This window comes from Opisthorchis viverrini (genome assembly GCF_000715545.1).
Source record: "Opisthorchis viverrini unplaced genomic scaffold opera_v5_42, whole genome shotgun sequence".
Taxonomy (NCBI): domain Eukaryota; kingdom Metazoa; phylum Platyhelminthes; class Trematoda; order Opisthorchiida; family Opisthorchiidae; genus Opisthorchis; species Opisthorchis viverrini.
The window spans coordinates 1,575,271-1,598,436 of NW_008751698.1; the positions used below are offsets into that span (position 1 = coordinate 1,575,271).

Below are 23,166 nucleotides of genomic sequence, written 5' to 3' on the forward strand. Positions count from 1 at the left end.
TGAGTTTCTCTGAATCACCTGAGAAATAAAAAATTCTTCAAACTGGGCAGATGCATAGCAAAATACACTCATTTGCGAACAAATTTGGAAGATGCTTTTCCTTCAGCTGTCGCTTAGACGAGTCACTGGAACTTCCCCACACCAAAATGGGAATTTTCTACCACAGAGTTTGTCTGACAGTCAGAAAGATATGTGCGTAAAAATCAATGCATCAGAACGAAGTGAGAGTACTTAAACCTTGGTCTGTTTGTCCTCCGCTTGGTATCGAACTTGTTCTAGTTTCAACTTATACACTCATTTGCATACCAATTTGGTGTTGACGGGAGACACACATTGAACCCAGCTGAATGCTTCGTTTATGATGCTCCTAATCAGCTGGATATGCTGCACAAGCCAGCCTCATGGTTCATTTGTTCCGGCACCCTACATAAATGTGGGATTCAGTGGGGTACCAGATGAGTCGCCCATCAAAACTGAGTTGATATGCAACTGAGTGTATGAGTCGAAGTTCAAGTAGAACATAAGATTGACAGAAACTCAGGGACTGAGTCTACTTGATGACCCTCAAATAGTGCGAAACCGGTCGTGAGCTGTTGAAGAGTTTTTGGCAACCCTAGGATTCATGTGTTACACCTATACAATTGTCCCCTATATTTCTAACTTTCTTACACCCCACAGAAATCAGAGCGATGCGAAGAAGGGGAGATCCGTTCCAACTACGGCTGACATTTGCTTGTTTAAAACACGGAATGATATATTTTCCAGGTCTCCAATGTAGGTATAGAATCGCGGTCCAATCTTTGCGAATGAGTTTGGCTGACTCATAAATCCACAGTGGTTTGTGAAGGCACCTCCGATGGATGTCTATTCAGAGATAATCATCGTCCGAAGCATACAGTCTGTCCAGAGAAAAAACCCGTTGGCTAAATAATCAATGGGGTTTTACCAGCAGACAAGAAGAATAGCGAACTAGAGTGGTGGTTTCATTTTTCGCGTTATTACAACAATGAGTCTCAAACGATGGGTTTTTTGTGAGCTGAATTCTTCTGTGTGTCATTCCTCTGCAGGCTCAAAAGCAAACAAATATTTGCAACAAAACGTGGAAGTTCTCCATAGGTAGCTGAGTGTCGTCTATCACCTGTAAATTAATGGTCGAAACCATATGAACCGCATAGTTTATGTTGCCATCAGTAAGTCATTCCATTCCATAAAAATAATCCCGGCTGTGTAAGAGATGAGGAAAACCGAACAATAGAGACTGCAGGCAATCGCTTTGTTGTAGACTCTTAACATAAAAGTCATGCTGCAAATGTTACGGACTTCCCGGAAGTGAAACGTCCAAGAGTCGCAGAGACAAACAAACATGGCGTTCGAGAAAGAGGACGATATCAAAACTTATCAGTTATCCCAGTGTTTCTCCCAACTGATATCGTCTGTCAACTTCATTGGAGATGTCTCGAATCAGCTGACTTGTTAAACAGCTGTGTGATGGAGGAGTCTACATTTGGTGGCGTTACCTCAAATTTTGTAGGCCAGCGTCAGTACACTCCCATTATAGATGTGGCTGGAGCCTGCAAGTAACTGTGTTAAACAAGTGTTACAAAAGTTGATGTAAGTATTTTTAGGACTAGACTAGCGCAGCTTGGTTTGACATTGGATTGATCCACATAAAATCCAGTCATTATTTATATTGTTCAAAGGCGTAGATGTTTCTGAGGCTATACGAAGATGAAACACAAGACCAATGGATGATTTTCAACTGATGCCAACAAGAGTTCATTAGGACAGGATCAGCAATCCGTAGAATTCCTGTGTACCTGATTTTCTAATAAGGTTTTACCGAATGCATTCGCAACGACGTCAAATTAATGAGCAGCATTATCAGAATAACAGTAATGAAATTGCGCACAATTTGGTTTCAAGTATAACTTGACGTTAACGGAAAATCGAGACTGGGGCCACTTGATGAGCCCCACGAGAGATGAAACCGACAATGGGCTGCTGAACTTTTTAGGAAAACTTATGAGTATCGTTCAGCCGAGAGCAGCGAGGTTCATTTATATGTTCTAGTCAGCTTGGTGGGTAACACTTTGTCCACTCCATTTACGTCTGCAGAGGATGTTGCAGACACCGAGCTCAAAGTATGTTGTAGGTATACATGCATTACTAATATTGGTTGTTCGTCTGGTCAGTACTCTTACAATATATGGCGCACACAACTACCGTTGCGCGGGATACACGATGTCGTCTGCACTTATTCCCGTGTTATTTGTGCTTAGATGTTCCTTCTCTGGTTCGAAGTTGACAAGAATCGTCCGTCGTAAGCTCCAAAGGTTTTCAAGTTGCCACTGTGATTTTTGGTATACTCCCATATTCGAATAATTAATTCAAAAGTAGTTAGGTTCTGCATACTTGTCAGTGAGCTAGGTCCTCACCATTTTCACCTTGCTCAACACCTTTCGAAGATCCATCTTGTAAAAAGTTTCAGAACCCAAAGAGAAATTTTGACCGTTGCTGCTACAATTTTTGGGCGTTGTTTAGCAGAAATAATTATACGATGCAAGAAATTTAATGAAAGGCAATATATTTGCAAGCGATGGGCAACAATCTATCCTTTTATAACGTGCAACCGTAAAGGCGATTAGTCCTCATAAATAACAAATTTTTGTCAAAACCGCAAAAAATGTCTCCAAAATGCCCCCAATTATTTTGTAATGCGCCGATTTTTAGTCTGCCTCCATGGAACAGTAAAAAGCCTTCTATGAAGCATTCGTGTTGAAGCAACATGTAAACTGCCTGGAAAGGAGAATATTTCAGAACATTTACGCAAAATCGGACCCACGGGAAGTTCAGAGTCCTTGTCACTGTGTTGTTCAAGTTTTATTTCTGAAGGATTTTACCAGCTTGGTTCTACTTTGGTCATATTTTATACAGAAGGTGGACGTTCGTCAGAGTTCCCTAAACTAATTACTTTACTTATAGAAAGAATGCTTCCACTCATCTTTTATTTTGTGCCACAGAATCATTTGATTCAACCAAGCAACCAGACTGGACTACGCTGAGCCACAATGAACTCAACCAATCATGTGCAGAGTTTCGCGGCAGTGTGCTAGCAGGTGCAAGCACGTACCTAACCAACCAAAATCATTATTATGAACGTAACTGGGGACTGCGCGACATTTTCCGTCTCCTGCTTGCATATACAATATGACCGCAAGGTGTTTTTTTGTTCAGAGTCCCTTTGAAAATCCGTTTGAGAATGAGACCTGGCTGGGCTCACACACGGTGCCTAGAGGGTGCACGCTACTCATGAGGCCGCTGAAAACTCTTCGAGACCTTAAAGGAGCAGTGTCAACGAGGGATTCAGCGTCATTTTTCGCTCGTTTGAGAGAACAGATTGAATAGCGCCTTTACTCGATTTACTGTCTCGAGTGAAGTGCATCAACCGTGGGGATTTGGCAAATAAAATACGCGGAAAAGACGGCTTCCCAAAATGATGACCGGTTAACAGTTTTATTCATCTTCTCATATCCCAGTTCAAAAGACCTCGGATTTCAGGGTAAAGCTATTTATGGCTTGTATCCCATCTTTGGCGTTTAAAGTCCTCATTTTCCTTACCAGGAAAGAAGCCGACAGCAAATTATGAAGGCTGTCATTTTGGGGTCGAATAAAGGTCTTCGAAATGCCAGTCCATTCGGTCATCCGTTAAGTTGACTTCAATGTTCAGAGAAACTTAGCAATGCCCTGCTCAACTAATTTCCTTCTGCTTGCCTATAGGATTTTTGGCCACTGGATGCGCGCTTTCTAAAGATTCTTATTTGGCCGCAGATCAGGTTTCAAATGGTGCCAGTACTTATTTTGACGTGTTTGATAAATCCACTGATTCTGACGTCTATAATCAAGTCGAATGTGATGGGAACCGCACCTCGTAGTTTAGTCATTAAATACCCAGATACTTAAACTGCGGCTGATATGATACCGTGCCTGTCAAATAGGAACTAAATCCCCCTGATCAGAATTATGACATCACCACGAAAGAATTGCGAATGTTGCGAACCACTTCGGTTCCGGAATAAGAATTATGAGGTAAAGTGATTTAAACAAGGTCTGGAAAGCTGGAAATCAACCAAATAGACAACAGAACAATTCTGGTTACATTGGTTGTGTAAAGTTCTTTCTTGAGCTAGAAAGCTGAGTGCCTGTCTCAGTGGGATACTTATAGGCCCGGTGATTTTGGTTGCTACCGCGAGTGCTTACCCTCTAACGTGTTTGCGGTTTCAGCATATCTGGCATAGCCAAATTACTGGTTGGCGATCCAACGTCAGTGATCCAACTGCCGGGTGCAGCAAGATCGGTTCATGCTTCAATTCAGGACACGCTACAGATACAACACATCTGCGTGATCCAAAATTTACTCTCCTCTGCTTTTTCGATTTCCGGTACATGCCTTCATGACTAGTCCGACCGTCCATCACCTGAGGATTTACTTAAATGAACTTATTCCGGTTGAAGTTAGTCTGACCAGCTGTCCTGGAATCGCGGACGACGCAAAGTTACTGACTTTGTGGTAAATAAATCAAAATAGTCTAGGAATGTCTACTTTGCATTTTGAATGCCATTTTGAACAAAACAGCTCCTAGATCGTGCACCTTGAATCGCTCTCAGTCACTTATTGGCTCAAGTTCCTGTACCAAGTCATTCGATATCACCTACATGGAGGCGTGCAAAGGAAGTGGATAGAGGAGAGCTATCAACGTCTGGAATTTACATTTAGGTTATCTTTCTCCGTTCTTTCGGTAGAATAGAATCCGTGAACTGTGTTTGGGCTACCATAAAAATGTGATATCTTCAGTTTTTGAGTCACTATTTCGTGTCGTGTCCAACAAAATACACTGGAATGGAGTATGCCAGTGGATGTTGGATGCTTTCGCATCGTGCACAGTGGAAATCTGGGTTCCAAAATTTTGATTTATCAAACCTTTTTTAATTATGTTTGCACCTGAGGCTGTCCTCAAGAAATTTCGGAGTAGGTTCTTCGTCTGACGTCCTCCTGGCTTGGCTTGTAGTTTTCGGAACAAATAGTGCAGGCTAGGTTTCTCTAAATGTATCCTTCCCTAATACACCTTTCACGATGTGTATTTCAGCTGCGGATGTGTGGACAAAATATGGCCATAAACAAGCTAGGTTGATGAATAAGCGCAAGCTAATTGCCCACTGTTCAACCGCCTGTTGCTATACGGTTAACTATTCAACCACTGGTTGAAAGGCTTGGGGTTCGGGAATCCTTAGGGGTCCGTGGGATGCACATTGCTGAGGACAAATCAGTTCTACAGTGCTTCTCGGCCTTTCAGCACAGACTGTTCCAGTTATTGAATAAAATCTTCACTGGAAATTACGAAGTCTTCTCACAACACAATTGACGCGGATAACTGTTTGCTATTCGTACTACAAACTGAGTGGAGCTAGGTGAATAGCCAAGGTACCAAAATGTTCCACGTGAAAGCAATACTTACTCGTAATACGGCGAGAACGATTCGAGCATCTCCTGCCTGAACAGCGACTGTACTTATTGTTGTAGTAGTTGGGTAACCATCAGAGAAATCTGATGAATCTGAAGCACCTTCGTTATCAGACATGGTAGTGGTTCGGGAGCAGTAGAATCAAACAATTTGATGGACTTGTTTGATCTCTGATGGAAGACGGGAAAACTGATTAGGTCTTCTACTCCACACAACGAAATTCAGCAATAAACTGAACCGATCGGGTGACAAATTCCCCGTCGGTCAGTATCACACTCGAATTCCAGAAAGGACCTGTTGCCAAACAGGAGTTGTACGTTTCACTGCGGTAGCTTGTAAATTGGGAAAATTCACACTTGTTTCTTGGTGGTGAGTAAACTGGGTCATTCAACAACTGAGTCTGCTTTGAGTAAAACGGAACCTGAGCTGTTTCACAATGTTTGTGTTGGGATATGTTATACTTGAAATCCACAGATTCTATTCTCAGTGCACGTTTCCCTGCTTGCCGTTCAATGTTGGTTTTCGAGTGGTCTGCTAGAATTCAATTTAGTCCACTATTTAAGGGTGGCCAGTCTGTTTATCAACCATTAGCCCACACACACATGGTTTAACTGGGCCTTTGCCACACTCACACATGGGTATCAAACTTCCTACGTGACAGAATGGAAACCCCGGGGTAGACCGTTGTGATTGGCCAGAATGGGGTGGAACGTGTTTCTTCTGGGGTATCCCATCGAACGACCGTCAGAAATGATTGGCCAACTGTTACTCGCTGCATTGGTCCTTGTAGCTGTTCATGCCTAGCGCAAATACTGCTTTTTCTATGGATTCAAAAGCTGAACATATGGTGTACGGCTGATTGCACATACATCTCGGGCACACACGGAAGGCGAAACATGTGGGCTGGTACAAACCGGGAGGACACGAAAACACGCACACCAGAACGGCCAGGATTACATCCACAACACAACCCCTCACACAAGCGTACACACTCACGTCAGGGCACTTTAGCCGAATGCCAGGTCAGCACCCTGCAAATGCCGACCGGAAAGACGACCACGACGACCGTAAGGGGTCGATCGATCGTCACAATCAATAGTTGGCAACGCCAACCGACGCTGAAAGGCTCGTGCACTGTCATATGGTTAATTGAAGTGCACGTCATGGGAAAGGAAATCGGATGGGCGTGCAAGCTGGCTGTGGTAAAAGATATCTTGTTCTGGGAGATATTTTATGAACACCTTGGTCGAAGTTTTATCGACCAGAGATGGTTAGCGAAAAGGAAAAGGTAGTAAATGTCGTGAATTTAGGTACGCTTGTGTGACGCGAGGGCCAGGAACGCGGTGGTAACGTGGTTTCGTGATCTCGCCTTATGAAACCGTCTTTCGACCCAAGGAAAGAAGCTGCTAGTAAAGAAACTATATAGTCAAGTGGTCAAACCAGCTAAAATGTGCTAAACATACTACAGTAGTTTGCAGCATTTTCGCCTAAAAAGGTTCATTTTTCAATGAACTTAATTCAAACGCATAAAAATAACGAGTGCCTTTCCTAATTGTGAACTGATGGTTTTTTTTTGGATTTTGAACGAGCCACCGCTTCCGAGGTACCTGTAATAGGACGTCCACTTCTGTACACACATGGAACAATACGGTTATTGTACGGCTGCAAAATAAACACTACAACATACACACGAACAGGTTAGACTTGACACACAGTCGTCTTAAGTATGAGGTGTCTATCGGACACGAGGTTTGATCAAATACTTATGATCTTTTAACAGTTTTAACCCAGATCCATATCACTCGCTGAAGGGAAAAGCAAACAAAATATCAATTCTTTAGATCATGTAACAGAACCACATTCTGGCAGTAAATCGGAGAAGTGCATTTGTACCGTTTGTGCGTTTGCTAGCGCGTGTAGTTTAAAATGCGTGCCATATGTGAAGAAACTGTAATAAAATCACCGAGGCTCAATGCGAAACTCAAGTATCAGCTCAGGCCTCCATTTACTTTATATGAGTTGAAAGTATTGGAAAAAGTTTTACGGAAAAGGATATGGCTTCCACTCAAATTAAATATTGCTAAAATTCACCGGTGACGTGCAAATTCGAGTGACTATTCACGTTTCAAATTGTTGGTACGGAACAGTATAATGGCCACCTATAAAAGTTCGTGAAATACATTCACTTGCATACTACTCTGGTTTCAACGGGTGACTCAGCTGAAGCCATTTGAGTCACAAACGAGAGATTCAGCTGGGTTCCAGGTGAGTCTCCCGTCAAAACCAAATTGGTATGCACATGAGTGCATTTCGCTCCAGCTGATTCTCTTTTTTATGACGTTCCACAACTGAATATGCTGACAGAAGGTTTCCTCATGTTCCACTTCAACCTAGCATGTTATTTCGGTTCCCCTACTCTGTCATGTTCCATCCGACTTGCAGTGAGATTCAAATATTTGTGTAATATTTTTATTATTGTTTATAGACGGATCTCAAGGAAAGCGATAGGTGTTGCGTTTGCTATGATAATTTATATTGATCCGCATCCTTCTGCAGGTTCTGCCAAAGCTCTCCTTAAAATATTTGTTACAACGAGTGGAATTTCGTACTATTGTTTCGGATGTTTTATCGAGGTCTGTTGTTTTCTTTGTACCTTAACCATTAGGCCAAGTGCACCGGGCATGGAAAGCTTTTGACAACAATTGGTGTTTTTTTTAGGAATCGAGCAACAATAGCCTACATTGCTGACAATAAAATCAGCTTGTTGCTGCACCTGTAACAAGCAGTTACTGGCCCCATGGTCTTTCGATGACTCATGAAATTTAACTTGTACCTTGAAATGCGATATTTGGAAATAGAGTTGGAAATAGCATAGAATCTGTGAAATTTGGCGACTCATCAAACAGTTAGCGAATTATTTCGATATTTTCAGCAGATGTAGGGGAAAGTGCTTCCTTCGTGTAACCTTATTCCGCAAGTTTCAGTCCAGATTTCAGGTTATGCAAGTCACATTTTGAATGCAGAAACCCATCTCTTCTCAGTTCGAATTCCTCTTTCTGTTATTTGGCCTGCTCACAGTCTAGCCAACACGATGTCCGGTCAAGCTGTGGACATAACCGATTGATCAGGATGCTTGAAAAAAGTTTAGTATTGGCCGAACTGAACACGTAACTCAATGAACCTCAGTTCTCACTCTGTGCTTTCATATGCATTAGCTGTTCTTTCCCTGAGGAGTGGAATTTGGGGTCTTGAGAAGGGAATGTACAACAAATTATATAGCTATAGTTTATTTGTTCGTTGCTATCCAGTTAAGCTTTGGGCGCAGTATTCCTAGGATAAAACCGCACCCTACGTCCTGAACCTACCTTTCGGTATTCACGATTGTGGAATTTCTACATAGCGATGGATTATCCCTTCATGTAAAGGACGCCGTTAAGTTTGGGAGCAGACGAACTATCACTTTCCGGGAGCGTCATTTGTGGTTGAAGTCATAAGTTAAGTTGGGAGCCTTGTGGGGGGTAGAGGACAACGATAAATGCCTGGACAAAAAGACTCAGGAAGACTCAGGAAGAACTCAACTCGTTGCGGTGATAAAGAGAAAAACGCTGAATACCAAAGAATCATAGCGGTCGGTTATTGTCAAACCAGTTGTTTGTCTCGGCTACATGGTCGAGGCTTTGCATTTCTTCACTACCACTATGGAATCCTCTTAGGTTTACCGCCTGGTGTACTATGGGGCCAAAAATTTTCAGTTTGACGTTGCTCACAATGAGAACGAGACTTTCAACGGAACACTCAACAAGGGTCACAAAAAGGTTTGTTCCGTCACTCACGAACTCTGGACTGAATTAAACAAGAATCCAGCTCTTTATGGTTATTTTGGCGGCTAATGGGATTTTTCTACCTAAGCTGAAAATTATTTCTCCGAAAATCAGTACGCGAGACATGTAACCATGCATCGATGGTGACTGCATAAGCTTATTCAACAGAGTCTGTCTCTTCATCTTTTATGATACACGAATCATCACAAAGAAAACTTTGTGCTGTCGGAATGAGAACGGTAGAGTCAGATTAGTTTTTGTAGGAGATATATTGTTACCAGGTGCATGGCGGAATGCGTGTAAATTCGCGAAAAAATAGGACTGACAAAGAAAGCATGGAAAAACTACTTTCGCGAAGAAATAGACGGAATGTTGAACTTTTGGAAGACAAGCGCGGAAAATGTCGTGCATGTGATGCTGTGGGGTTGATTCACCCTATTTCCCCATATTTCGTCGACCAGATGATGCAAAATAAACGTAATTTAATAGTTAACTGAAGCAACCGAAGTGTCCAGCGCTGAGTAATAAATCTCGTCCATCAATCTGGAATGTCTTTTAATTTGATCAGTTATTGCTTACTGTTCCCCCAAATCCAAGGATCAGGTTGTTGACCTAAGTTTTTAGCTCAACTTGTAAATGAGAAATAACTCCACTAAGTCCGTGCTTCGTGAAAAACCACCTATCGGTCCTATTCAATGTCCCACCATGGTAATATACAAGAATGCATTGGAAGCATGTTTGCCATGGATTTCCGGACGCTCCGACATGCAACAATCCTTTTATGTGAAAGCCATCGAATTACGCTTAGAACCACAATGGAGCTCGCTCTCCCGACAGAACACCACTCGTAAGATTGCTGAATCCCCTTGACATGACTGGTTCCGCCCTACCTGGGGCGAGTGAGGTTGAGTGTAACCGCACACTGCTATGTATCAGTTCAAGTGAAAGTTCTGGCCCTATCATCTCATTGTCTTCGCAGACGAATCGAGTGGTACTATTGGATTCGAGCGGTTAAATTCGGTGACCCGTTTTAATTACTTGAACTGAATTCTTCAAGCTTTACTCCAGATTGGTTATGACAAGAGTGAATTCTATTGTATTGCTCATTCAAACTACGTGTATTTTAATGCGGTTACTGTTCTTGTTCCCAGGACGTCAACTTCAATATCCATAGTTGAATTTTCGCCGCCGTCAGACTCGTTAGCTCGAATGTGTCATTTTCTAGTGATGTCTAGAATTCAGTCTCATATGAATGTCAGAAACGGACGAAGCTGCCAGTATAGGCAGGTACGGGCATCAGGACTGAGGTAACAAATTGTAGAGAAACAAATTAAGCATCAAGTCATGTACTCAAAAAATAGAACTTGATATACCGAGGAAATAAAACTCCTTGAGGCTCACAACTCCAAACTTAAAGCTATTAGGACCAGTTCTGTTTCCCTGATTTAGGGGAAGAGAGCAGTAACTGTGATTGCACGCCCTGCAAACTGAAGACTAGTGTAGTGATATTATGCCAAGAATTGCTGCCCAGCAATTGGAGGCTTGGGTCAAGCTCCTTGGTTAGGAACCCCAGTTGCCGTTACGCCTAGGCTTTCGCACCCGGACAGTATCCTAACACACTCATTTACTTTCAATAGGAAGAACTTTCAAACTACCTCGGCTGTCTCTTGCTGGCCATCCTGTGTACTCCGTTTACTGCACGCAACAGTGTGGACAAATGAACCTATGCTTTTGATAGTGCTGATCGACTGATTTCTTGCCCGATTCCCCGACCATCATTCCTCTGCAGAGCAGTCTACAAATGATGGTTAACTATCATTGGTGATTGAGAGGACAAGGATGGCATATCAATTTTTTGTGTTTTCGTGAGATTCAAAACGTACGGTCAACTTTATTTTCAAGACATCCAGCGGGTCACCTTCAAGGCTCTTAGTTGCTCGCAATTAGGATTTACTATTATCTCAACGAATTTTTAAGCCCACCAAATGTATCTTATATTTGCTACTTTTAACGTTCCGCTCTAGGCGATCTAAGCTAACCATGAGATAGTACGACGTAGGAATTGTTCCTCCCCAAAACGTATGTATGCGTAATTCTCCTGGCTTCATGCATTGCTGATAGCTTGAAAAGTCTTCAGTCTTGATAGACCAATCCCTTTAGAATAGAGATCGCATGTTTCTATTGTAATTTGAGCTAAAAACTGACGCTGCATTCCAGCTCAGGTGTACCCGTATTCACCGTCTTCTAAAACAACCAAGGTGCTCACATATAAAGTGGAACCAGTTTGAGAGCAATATTTTCCAAATACTTTCCTTGAACTAAGCGGGTAAGGAGAGATAGAGATTTGCTTTACTTGAAAAGCTCCATGGTAGGCTCAAGCAACTCACGCTGGTGAAATGGGAACTCCTGACTGCCACGAGGTACAACAGGTTACTTCAACAAAGAACCAGTCATTTTGGTTGGTTGTCGCATGAGGAGCCAGTGAACACGTAACTATTTGATGCGGATTCTGCGAACGAAGAATGAGTGGTGCTATGTATGGTCTGATTGCTACTTAGCCACACTATCGATAAGACGCTCCTGGCCGAACAGTTGGGTGTCCAAACTACTAGCGGGCAGATTGCTGCTGCTGATTCCCTACAAGGGTAAAACAGCTACACAGTGCTCCTGGAAATTTCAGCATAGATAGACCATTTTTTCATGAATATAATTTCAAGTAGAATAAACCTGAGAAACCCTCAGATATAGAATCACTGTTGTGTACTAGATGGAACAGGAATTCCGGTGAATGCATCGTAAGTCATTCTGAATTATCTAGGTAAAGTTGCCTGCACTGAATGTCGTCTTGGGCAGTTGACCGCTTCAAACTCAGCTGGTTGTGTTTGATGATAAACAAAATACTTGGGAGCAAAAAACCAGAAAATGCATTTTGAGACTGGAACAGATGAGATTTGCTTATGCAGCACAACGATCAGGATTCGGCATCATCGCCAAGGTGATTAATCAGGAGTTGGAAGATTTTCAACGATCTGAAACAAGCAGTTTATGGCCTTGGTAACCTCCATAAATATAATAACATGCACTGGTGGGTGCTTTCATTGCATGCGCAGTTACCGCCATGGGTACTTCTTCGGATAGTTTGTCGCTATTCCAACCCAAAAGTCTAGGTGATTTTGAATATCCTCTTCAAGTCGGCCGTTTACCCCACATCCATCTTCTGAAATGCGTAACCGCCGTACGTTGTGGATCCACCTCTTACTATTTTGTTGGGTCTAAATTTGCAGCACCCGATCAGAAAAATATGCAACTGGTCTTCTGAATGCCGTTCTTCTCGGTGCATCTGTTTAATTGTAGTTTATTTAAGAGATCAAGTTCGTTCCAAAACATGGACCTTATTTTTTCTATAAATGTGATTCCCCAAGCGTTGATGTTGTTGTGTGATATGGGGTGTAATTCACTGCTGCTCATTTTATTGTGACTGATTTAAAAGAAGAGGGATAGAGTCCATTTCAGTGTACATCGATTTGTTTGTTTCATCTCAAAATTTACCTGCCATTTCCATAAACAATGTTCCATCGAAGAGAGAGACGCTTTGGACTGCCTCCTGCTTACTAATCACCAGAGTACTAAGGCTTTTCGATCATACACACCTTTTATTGTTCCAATGTGGGCATTTTTGTAATAATTTCTCACGGAAAAACACTGATTGGTGACCGAAGATGGGGGGAGGACTTCATTCCGCTGGTCTCAGTGCGGCACAATAAATAATATTTTCACACGTATTGCAAGACAAGATTGCATGACCCACCAGAAGATTTCGAAAAGAAAATGCAGTCGCAATTGAGACTGTGGCCTGAAGTGAAGCTACTAAATACCGAAAAGCCGAGAAGCGCTGTGGAGTTCTTTCCACTTTGTTGGGAATCACCAGTAATGCGCATCTCACAGATTTCAAGGGTGTTTCGAAGTCGCAATCTCCCTGGTGTCAGTTGGCCACGAGCGACTGATCAGCAGTGTGATCAACTTACACCTAGACAGTGTGTATGGTCAATCATCCTTCATTTACGGGATCCATGGTCACTTCAACTGACTCCTGATCAACAAGTGACTTCAGCTATCTGAAAAATATACCCAGCGTCAACCTGAGTTAAGTCTTATGAAAGTTAGTATTGATACAACCAAAAATGCTCGATTGAAGTTGCCCCATCATGTGAAATCCTGGAAAGCAATTATCAGTTTAGTTGTAATGAGGAAAACCTGGGTTTTCTCAAAGATCTTTGTTGAGATGCTGACGGGGAGTGCTTCTGTGGAATCTGCAGCGCACTGAACACTTAGCTGATTAATACCGTTATCTGTTCGGTTCCAGCTATTCGCTGCACCTGTGTCGTGATTTTTTTTAACTTTCAATTAGCAAATAATTCCAAACTGTAATGCGTTTTCAAGTTGTAGATCAGGAGGCAGGCTGCGAATGTGGGCCTAGTGGAAATTGTTATCTGGCTTCGTAAACGAATTTGCCGTTCGGTAGATTTTGTGTCACTAGACACCTGTTCACTGTTATAAGGGCTTTGCGCGAGTTACGGTGAGAGTGGGGAGAAAACACTAAAAAGATGAATATTCTACCACCAGTTGGTTTAAAGATGTAAAGTTTGACTCTTAGTTAAGGGGAGAATCAGATTAAACCTTCAGTCGATTTGCGGTTAACGTGTGGATGTCACTGTCTGCCATACATAGTCCGCCAAAACGGTGTCTGTATGCGAGCGTGTGATTTGAATGTTTGGACCGGGATCTTGGACGAATTGTCTGTGCCCATTAGTGAAGGTCAAACAAAGTTCAGTCGCCAACTCACGGGCCTCTTTGTGTCCATTTCACATAGATTTTTGTCAAGTCATGAATCCTCTTTTGTTTAGCGGTATGAATCGATAGGACGGTCCTCAGTAAACTGGGACTCGTGAAGCACAACGGTCTCGTTTGAAAGACATGCAACGAAATAAAATACCTGGGCCTCTTTTAAAATATGCGTCTCCTGCGAACAGACTCCAAAACGGTATCATTAGTTTACAAACAATTCACTCACCTTTCTCAGTCACACCTGATCAATGCACTCAAACCAGGGTCACTGACTCAATTGTATAATCTGGGCAACCTGCAGCTAAACTACCGGGCATAGTGGACGTATCAACGAACACCAATATAACCTGGGCCAATAGCGTTTCCGCGACGACGAACGTCCGAATCGCACCAATGTACCCGATCGTCGTTGGCTTGTCCGCTGAGCTGGGTAAGTTGATTGTAGACGTTTTATCACCAATTGAGGTGACATCAGTGCGTTATTGGGGAACATAGTGGTGCGTAGCGGTACCATATCATCGCACCACTACGCTCCCCAATGACGCACTGCTGCTGTCACCTCGATTGGTGATGAAACGTTTGCAATCAAATTGCCCAGCTCAGCGGACAAGCCAACGACTGTCTACGCTACCTGAGCCACCAACATTTTCCCCTATAGTACCCAATCGTATATATGAAACATTAACCGGTCATATTACGCCACCAAGGACACCTCTGTAACAGCACCAAACGGTCCCATGCAGCAACCATGACTAAAGGATTCCAATGAGAATGCAATTGAGCAAGCTGTTCGTCAACATGTTGGAGTCTTTGTTGTGCCATGGATGATCAAGTTTGTCAATACTACAGACTGAGGAGTCTGTAAAACAAAAAAGGCAATAAAGATGCCACATACAAATGACTCGCAGATTTGTCGCTAGTCACTACGATGGAAGAAGTGGAAAACCAGTAGAAGTATCAGACCAGCATTTTGGCCCTAGGAGATACTTCATATAACCTGTGGCCTGTTTATCTTCTTACTCGCTATCTTGGTTTTTCATATTCCAGGTTCAATAACCTTTATGTGTTTTCTTCGTCAACTAGCTGATTTTTTGATGCTTTGACGCAGAACCGATAGGGTGTAAATTGGCAAACTCTAGCTGAGTTGCACTAGAGTAAGCCTCACGGATGCGTCAGTTGAAAGATGAAAAACGAAATATGCAAGGTGTGATCAAATTTCTTGAAACCGTGAGATTGCTTTCCCTCGAAGCAATTTTAACATTCCGCTCAGCAGTTTGTAGACTACTGCGTTATCATGGTGTTCACACTTTCCTCATGCAAAGAAGTTATTTCGGGATTGGAATTATCTTATTTTCCAACATGTGAACATCTAAATGCATACTTAGAGCCCACGGATTATGAAGCAAACCCGCGCCACTTGTTCATCGTCAGTCCTTGTTTATCCGGAGAAGTTTGCAACCTAAACTAAATTTCAACAGGCTATCAGTGTGTCCCCATTCAATCCAAAAGTTCAGGTCATAAATTTACACTTGTTTATTGGTTGGACTAAAAATTCACTTCACAAAAATTCACAAATTAAAGATTGACCATTGGTCTTACATCACTCATTTGATCGGTCCCTTCGTTCTTGCTTCCTTGTGAGTTGTCCGTTTAGAAAGGGACAGTCATTCTCACACCGTTTGAGTTTACATATCCTTAAAAGTTTTGTCTTACTTAACCGCCCAAAACTGTTTGGTATCACTGAACTCAAGGAGCGATTGTCCGGATTTTGGCAGACTAACGATGCAGCAATACCTATGAAGAGATACAGCCGAGAAAAAGGAACTCCGTTCCCAACTGATCAGCGCTCAGAGGTCGGGGAGCTTCTGTTAGGATATCCTACGCAATTTCAATCTTGAATATTTCTCAACAAACCCTGACATGCGCTAACTGATCTGGTATTATATTCACAGATGATATTGCAGCGGCACTCCATTACTAAAATTAGACAACCTGTGCGTAGGAAAAATTCCTTATTTGTGGAATCAGTAAATCAAATGCGGAAATAACCAGTGGACCGAATTCCATAATTAACCCCCAATCTGCATCGAACTCAGGGAAGCAGCACCGTTTCACATCAATTTTCTTTCACTGTGAATCACGTGCTAGCCATGGATTTATGGCATGTTTAAGCCCTCACATGGTTGGAAATGCAGTCGTGTACTTTTGGTACTCATCTAAGTGAACGTCATATACATCATTGTTTTGGTTTCCGTTACCAACCCCCATATTCGAGTTGACAGTTTAGAATAACTGGTAGTCCTGGAGCTAACTGTAAGCCATCTGTGAGATCAGATATGCAGCATTTATGATGCTTCGTAAGGAATTAGAGCTTTTACGATTTGTTAAATGAACTTTCGTCCTGAAAGCAATATCGGATTGAATGATCATAGATTGTAAGAGAAACGCCTAATGATACGCTGAATACCACAAGCTATGCAAAGATGATGCAAGGCATGCAGGGCTTTTAGCCTGAAAACTATCTGCTTTATTACTTGCTGCATACAGCTTTCACTTCTATGCACAATCCCTTATTTGGACAGCTTTTTCCTGTTAAGCCACCATCATCTTGACCAGTTCTCACCAAACAAGGAAGGACTCTACCCTATTTCCTCTGCTTAGACTTGAACTCCGAACCTCAGACGTATCATCACATTTAGCCCGGAGTGATCCGGTTTTTGGCACAGAATGGTAAAAGTTGGAAATTCACGCAGCTAAAACCGTTCACTCCTGGAACAGCAATAATTTAGATCGAAGACCGCAGTGGTCAAATATCGTCAAATAGCGTTTAGAAGGCAAAACGTTAATGGGGACTTCCCATTGGATTCGCATTAGATTGGACCAAACACGTTCATCATTATGAGATCTACACAGGTCTAATGCAAACCAGTTAGGCAAATCTCCAAGTAAATTTGATAGGAACCCAAGGTCTACACATAGGACCGAATGAGTTGTCTATCTGATACCCTAACTGCACACTATTTCCGATTTTTCACTGAAATATCACTGACCTTGTTTTATTTGCCCTCTGCAAAATACCATCAACACAAGTGACTTTACGGTTGGAACCATAAGAAGACAATGTGAAAACTTCCGGGACAATGGAAATTTTGTTACCAACATTACTCCTTCCCACGGATTCCAATAGACCAAATATGACGGATTTTGACAGTTTACTGAAAGGCTGAAATGGGAAGTGGGAACAATGGTTTGCGAATCCGAGGCAGGTAGCTTGGAATTATTAGTGTTTCGAAATGTCTACGATCTCTCTTGGGAGGTTTTCCTGCTGTCTTCATTTTGCAGCTATCTCTTAACTTCTCCTGGTGCTCAGCTATTCGGACACCTAGACATTACCGTTCTATATACCCCAGCTTTCTGAATCCAGATATCTTGTCTAGGCTGACAGGCTTCATTATGAATCAATATGGCGCCACAGACACCAGTAACACGGTCGGTCGCACGTTCAGTGTGATGAGATGATGACTCGCTCTCGGCCGTTGTCTGGGCTGCCTTGCTATCCTGTCACAGTGATGTCACACGCTTAGTTTGCCTGCCTAATGAAGAAACTATAAATGTCATGTATGGACTGTCGGGAAAGTCGAAAAAGCGAGAAATCGGAGGTGAGTCAGTATGTGCTTTCCTTCCTGTCCAGAGTAGCAGCATAAAGATTACCCGTCGTTTAACATACATCCGTTTGGAGCAAATGTATTTTACCTAGGAAAAACTGAGGTAAAGCGGAAATTTCGGATGTACCCTACTATCTTAAAAAGCTAGTCATAATAATGAGCTCTTTAGTCACCCAAATTTACGTCATGGAGACGAGACCTGCAGTGTGATGCAAAAACATTGTTCTGAGACAAGGTGGGTCGAAATGAAGTGCGACTATGGTTCACTCGGTGCTCCATCTACAAGTGTTTTGTCCAAATGCGGCAGTCCCCTATTATTTTTAGCTTATTTACTCTATACGTCAACCCATAGGGTAAAGCGGGGATAGTCAAATGTCCGTCCATTGCTCAAAATGATCTAAACCTTGTCCGGAGCTGAGCGAATGCAGATATTTTTTTGTCAGGAGCTAGATTCGCAAAAATATCCGATCTGTGAAATAATCCTACCCATTAAAACAGGCTTCCCCTGGATTTTAGAGTAGCGTGTTTTTATCTCGTTTACATTGATGCAAGTCTTACGGTTTATTCGGGTGACTCCAGAAAAACTCATCAACTTCAAACATCCTAGGAAAATTCAGAGAACCTATTGGTTGACACTGATGCACACAAAGGCTTTTGCAGTGCATCTGTGCTGCACGATCGTTATTCCGACCAAATCGCCCGGCCGTGTTTCCCGTCTCATAATGCACACGGAGGAAGTTTTTAAATCAAGTGCGACAGATTTGTCTTTCCCATATCGTGTTGCACGTCGCAGACTTTTCACACGCGGGCATGCGTATGATGCACTGAATAGATTTGATGGATCGACAGGTACGTGTAAGCACTTTCAAGCAGACTTCGCGAATTCATGCTGCGCCTTGACAGACCATTGAATTTAGTCGTAACCCTTAGCCGAAAATCCCTGCGACAGACGGATAAGGATGTATCGCAATTCAGGGAAAAAAGAGTAGAGTTTCCTTTCGTTGTTGGTATGCTGGACATTAGTCTCAATGTTGAAGGGGATTCGGGAAAGCGGATGATTAAGTAGGATGGGATATGCACTGCCGAAAATGCAGCTCCTCGAGTAAACGATACACAGTCAAAATAAATCAGCCACTAGCATGGTTCTTCACAGGGGACCGATCTGAATCCATAGTATGTTGGGGAATCTATGTACATGTTGAGGATCGGTTAGCATAAACTCCACAACAAGGAATGAAAATATACCTTAGCTATAAGTTGAAATTCTTTGATCTTTGCCAAAAGATTACCTGTATTGTGAATTGCCTCAAAATATGACAATATTGGGTCTTGCAGTGACAGAGGTTACTGCTGTGGGACTGGCCTACCGTGTACGGATGGCTTTGATCACAAGGCATTTTTTCGTGATAATACATTTCCAGGGGCAGTTTTCCTCTCTGCTTCTCATCTTATAGAAATTCGCTTGTTCACGGGTAGCATTTCAGAAACTACAAACTTAGAAAACTGAAAAATGGGCCAGCTCAATGTTCAAGTAATGTTATAAGAGAGAAGAATATAAATACGGGTGGAGGACATTCATCTGTTCTTTGAGTAGTCAGCAGCATGGTAGTTTGAGAGGACACACAACCCGGGTTTAACACTATCAAAATTATTGAACTATGAAATACGGGTGGAGGACATTCATCTGTTCTTTGAGTAGTCAGCAGCATGGTAGTTAGGCTTGCGAAAGAGGAAACACTCTCGCACAGCACCTAATGTAGAGCTGACTGGATGCCAAAATGTTCAAATCTGGTCAGGATTTCACAAGGCGCAAAGCGTGAACGTATGCGAAGAGTTATCTTCGGCAGAGTCCAACAAATTTCATTGAAACATTTGTCTCCAACGAGGAACCTTAATTTGCTTCGGGGTACCAAAACACATAAAAAACCATTGTGATTACATCTTTTGTTTTTGTAGATGTAGAAATAACTGGTCACATATCCAGACCGGAAAGGGATGCCCTGAGTGAGTTACGCGTTTCGATGCGCAGAAGGGGCTGTACTGTGAAGACTAATATTGAGGAGTTGTCATAGACTCAGATATGAATCCTATCACACACTTGAAACCACCTAATCGCTGTCTCCCGACAGGCATCTCATCGGGTTTCTTTCGGAGCATATTGTGACACTTTTGGTAGCCATACAACACAAGAAAACCACTAGTGAGCAGTGGAAATCAATAATAAACTTGAGACAGTATATATTTTTGAGTGTACTGTTATTTTGAAATTTCCCTGGGACGGTTTCAGGATTTGCAGAAAGTTTAATGAACACAAGGTATACCATTTTAACATTCGACTTTCTGTGTTCCTTTTATCAACTCTGACAGTTTCCATTTAGTTAGCTGTATTTCTCAGTTGCCTTAGCACAAATGACGATAATGTATGGATGTCAACCTCTGGCTTAAAATTCTGCAGTGAGATAAATCGCAAATAAAATAAACGAGGTGGACACAGTTAGACTGAATTAAAGAAGAACCGACTTGATGCCAACACTAATAGGCCAGCCGAATAGCACAGTAGAACAGCGAGGAACACGTGCTGTAGAGATTGAACGATGACTGAACGAACCAAAGTATTGTGGCCACCTGAAGTTCAGCTTTAAAACAGACTCATTATACAACCTGCTGGAGCCACAAGCCAGGCCGGATTGTTTGTCGACGTGTGAGAAATTTCCATCCAACTGGTTGCCCGGTCGTCCAGCTTACGACCCTTCCCCATCATTTGACTGTTCAGAATTGTGGCCAGGAGTCCAGTGCTGCACGGGTTGGTTACAGATGGGTGTTCTAATATTTTCAAGCGTGATGACCAGATGATGTGTTGGTTAAGCGCACAACGATGATGTCGAAAACTTGTTTAATTCTCAAATATACTTGATGTGCCGACTCTGAACTAGTGCTCCGGGAATGCAAATGACTGCTGTTAAATACACACTAGGTGCATTTCAGCCTGCCTAAAATTCACCGATAAACGCCAAATACGCTATAATGTCTTCTGCGCTTCTAATAAGTGTCTTGACCACGAATCTTTCACCAATATCTCTGAAAAATCCTTGAAAACAAGTGGATAATGGCACCGGAAAAATCGGACATTGACGTCTCATTCCGATGAATCGCGTTTCAACGTCAAACATTTTATAGCATACACTGTCATTCAATTTTTCAACAATTTCCGAGCTGAATAAGGCCCGGATCTCCTCAACAGATAAGAATCCTTAGTCGTTAGACACCAAAAAGTGGTTGTATCAAGTGAAGAACGATGGAAGTTGAATCAGTTTGAGCTAGCACTTGATATACGTGGGTTCCAAGACCAAAAGTGAACTTTTAGAAGGTGTCCTGAGGGAAGAGCTGCCTCTCAGCTGAAAGCCACTAGTATAAATTTTTTTTATGAAATTATTTTTTCCCAATCGGTAGGATGGATAAATCTAAAAATGCAAAGATCACTAGATCAGACTGGTCCAGTTGGGAAAAGTTATTTTCATCGTATGCGTCCGTCAACCGTTATTTCGGCATTATGGTACTGCTCATGAAAAACTTATAAAGTCAATAAGGCTTCTAACGTGAGTGAGAGATCATTTCACGAATGCGACAAATTAATTATGAGTCATTTGTCATTTGAATATCCGGCAAGTTTTTGGTTTACCATTCTCACATTGGGCACAAGAAGCTCATAAGAATTTCTGCTTGAATCAAAAGTCAATAAGCTTCTAACGTGAGTGTTTTACCTTCCTCCTCTAAAGAGATCATTTCACGAATGCGACAAATTAATTATGAGTCATTTGTCATTTGAATATCCGGCAAGTTTTTGGTTTACCATTCTCACATTGGGCACAAGAAGCTCATAAGAATTTCTGCTTGAATCAAAGAACGAGAATATCCCAACTCAACCATTAAAGGTTTTGGTAGCTTGACGCTGGAAAACAGACGTACACTTAACTTAGGGACATTTAAGAAAAGGGTTGGGGGCTGTAGTGTTCAGGGAGAGGAAATAATCTGGTTTGCAGCGTTGTCCTACGCCAGTTTCTGCTATCAGTCTGTGACAAGTCTGAAGGCCAACAGCTACGTGATGGTGTTTCCTCAGCTTGCCTAAAATAGTATTTACCGCCTGTGGTGAACACGGTAAAAATGTTACATAGGTTCTCCCTAATTCAGCTGTGATTTTGTTCACCAGCTGGTTTCACTAAGGAATCCTAATCGTTCTGTTGCACGCGGACGTTAAAAATAGCATTAGACAACAGGGCATTAATTTTTGTACCAGTGTCTTATTGGTTACTAACAAAAGCGGATACTATAATTAGTTGCATATGTAAGCTATTATTGCGTAGCGATTCTCAACAAATCCACCAGACTTTATGTGTTATACTGCCGGCTTTTGTCACTGTTTTTACGGATTGCACTCAGCTAACGAATATTTTTGTGTCTTCTTACCATAGATTTTTCGCTAATGATAAAAATTCACGCTTCTTTCGTAAAGCGATTCAAGCAGTATCGCAGTATCTTATTCGGTTGCACAATAAGCCGACTGGTACAGAGAAACTCAATGAAATTATGAGAATATAGTACCAACTGAAACATGAGGTGGCCTGGTGCAGCACATTCAGTTGCCCGGAAACATCACAAACGAGAGATTAAGCTGGGTTCTAGGCGAGTCTCTCGAAAAACCAAATTAGTTTGCGAATGGGTGTATTTTGCTAAATTACAAGAACCTTTTGATTATTTACAATGAGTCCAGTATTTGAGGGATGAGAAGTTCTACAAAAATGCCCTCCACGAGGATGGTCTGAAAAATCCGTGGAACAACACTACAGGAATAACTTAGCTGTTCCATTTGTCCGCTTGAGACACTTCAATAAACCTTATGATAACACATGGATCAGGAAGCTGAATTAACTGCAATATTTTAAGACGGGTGATTTTCCAATGTTGGGAAATTATTGTCCGGCTAATTCAGTGGCTTTATATTGGCATGTCATTTTTACCGAGGATGCCAAGTCTTGGGTTGCTCACGAGGTAAACGACTAGTGAAATCTGCCCAGAAATCTATCCTTTTTATGAGGCAACTTATCCCTTATTATTGCAATCAACCGCCATAATCTGCAAACAAATGAAGTCTAGGATGTGGGAACCCTGGTCTGAATAATTGTAAGCAGCAATTTCATCTTAACTGAGAAGAGTTGTGTATTTTCAAAATGAATATCAAAGTTTTTCTATAGAGGAAAAAGTAACAGTCATGTAATCTTACACACAAATTACAGCTTGGAGTGCTTTCTGTGCCCCCTT

The 23,166-nt window shown here is 42.1% G+C and overlaps 1 protein-coding gene across 1 annotated transcript in view; it reads right to left on the reverse strand.

Annotated features, from left to right (window-relative positions):
- The window catches only part of T265_03109 (hypothetical protein), a gene marked incomplete at both ends in the record, with an annotated part of 72,353 nt that extends 66,342 nt beyond the window's left edge, over positions 1-6,011 (reverse strand). The window contains one exon of the mRNA XM_009167514.1: positions 5,514-6,011. Within this exon, the coding sequence (XP_009165778.1) occupies positions 5,514-5,636 (123 nt within the window). The remainder of the gene's footprint in view (positions 1-5,513) is intronic.
- Positions 6,012-23,166: the final 17,155 nt, after the last annotated feature.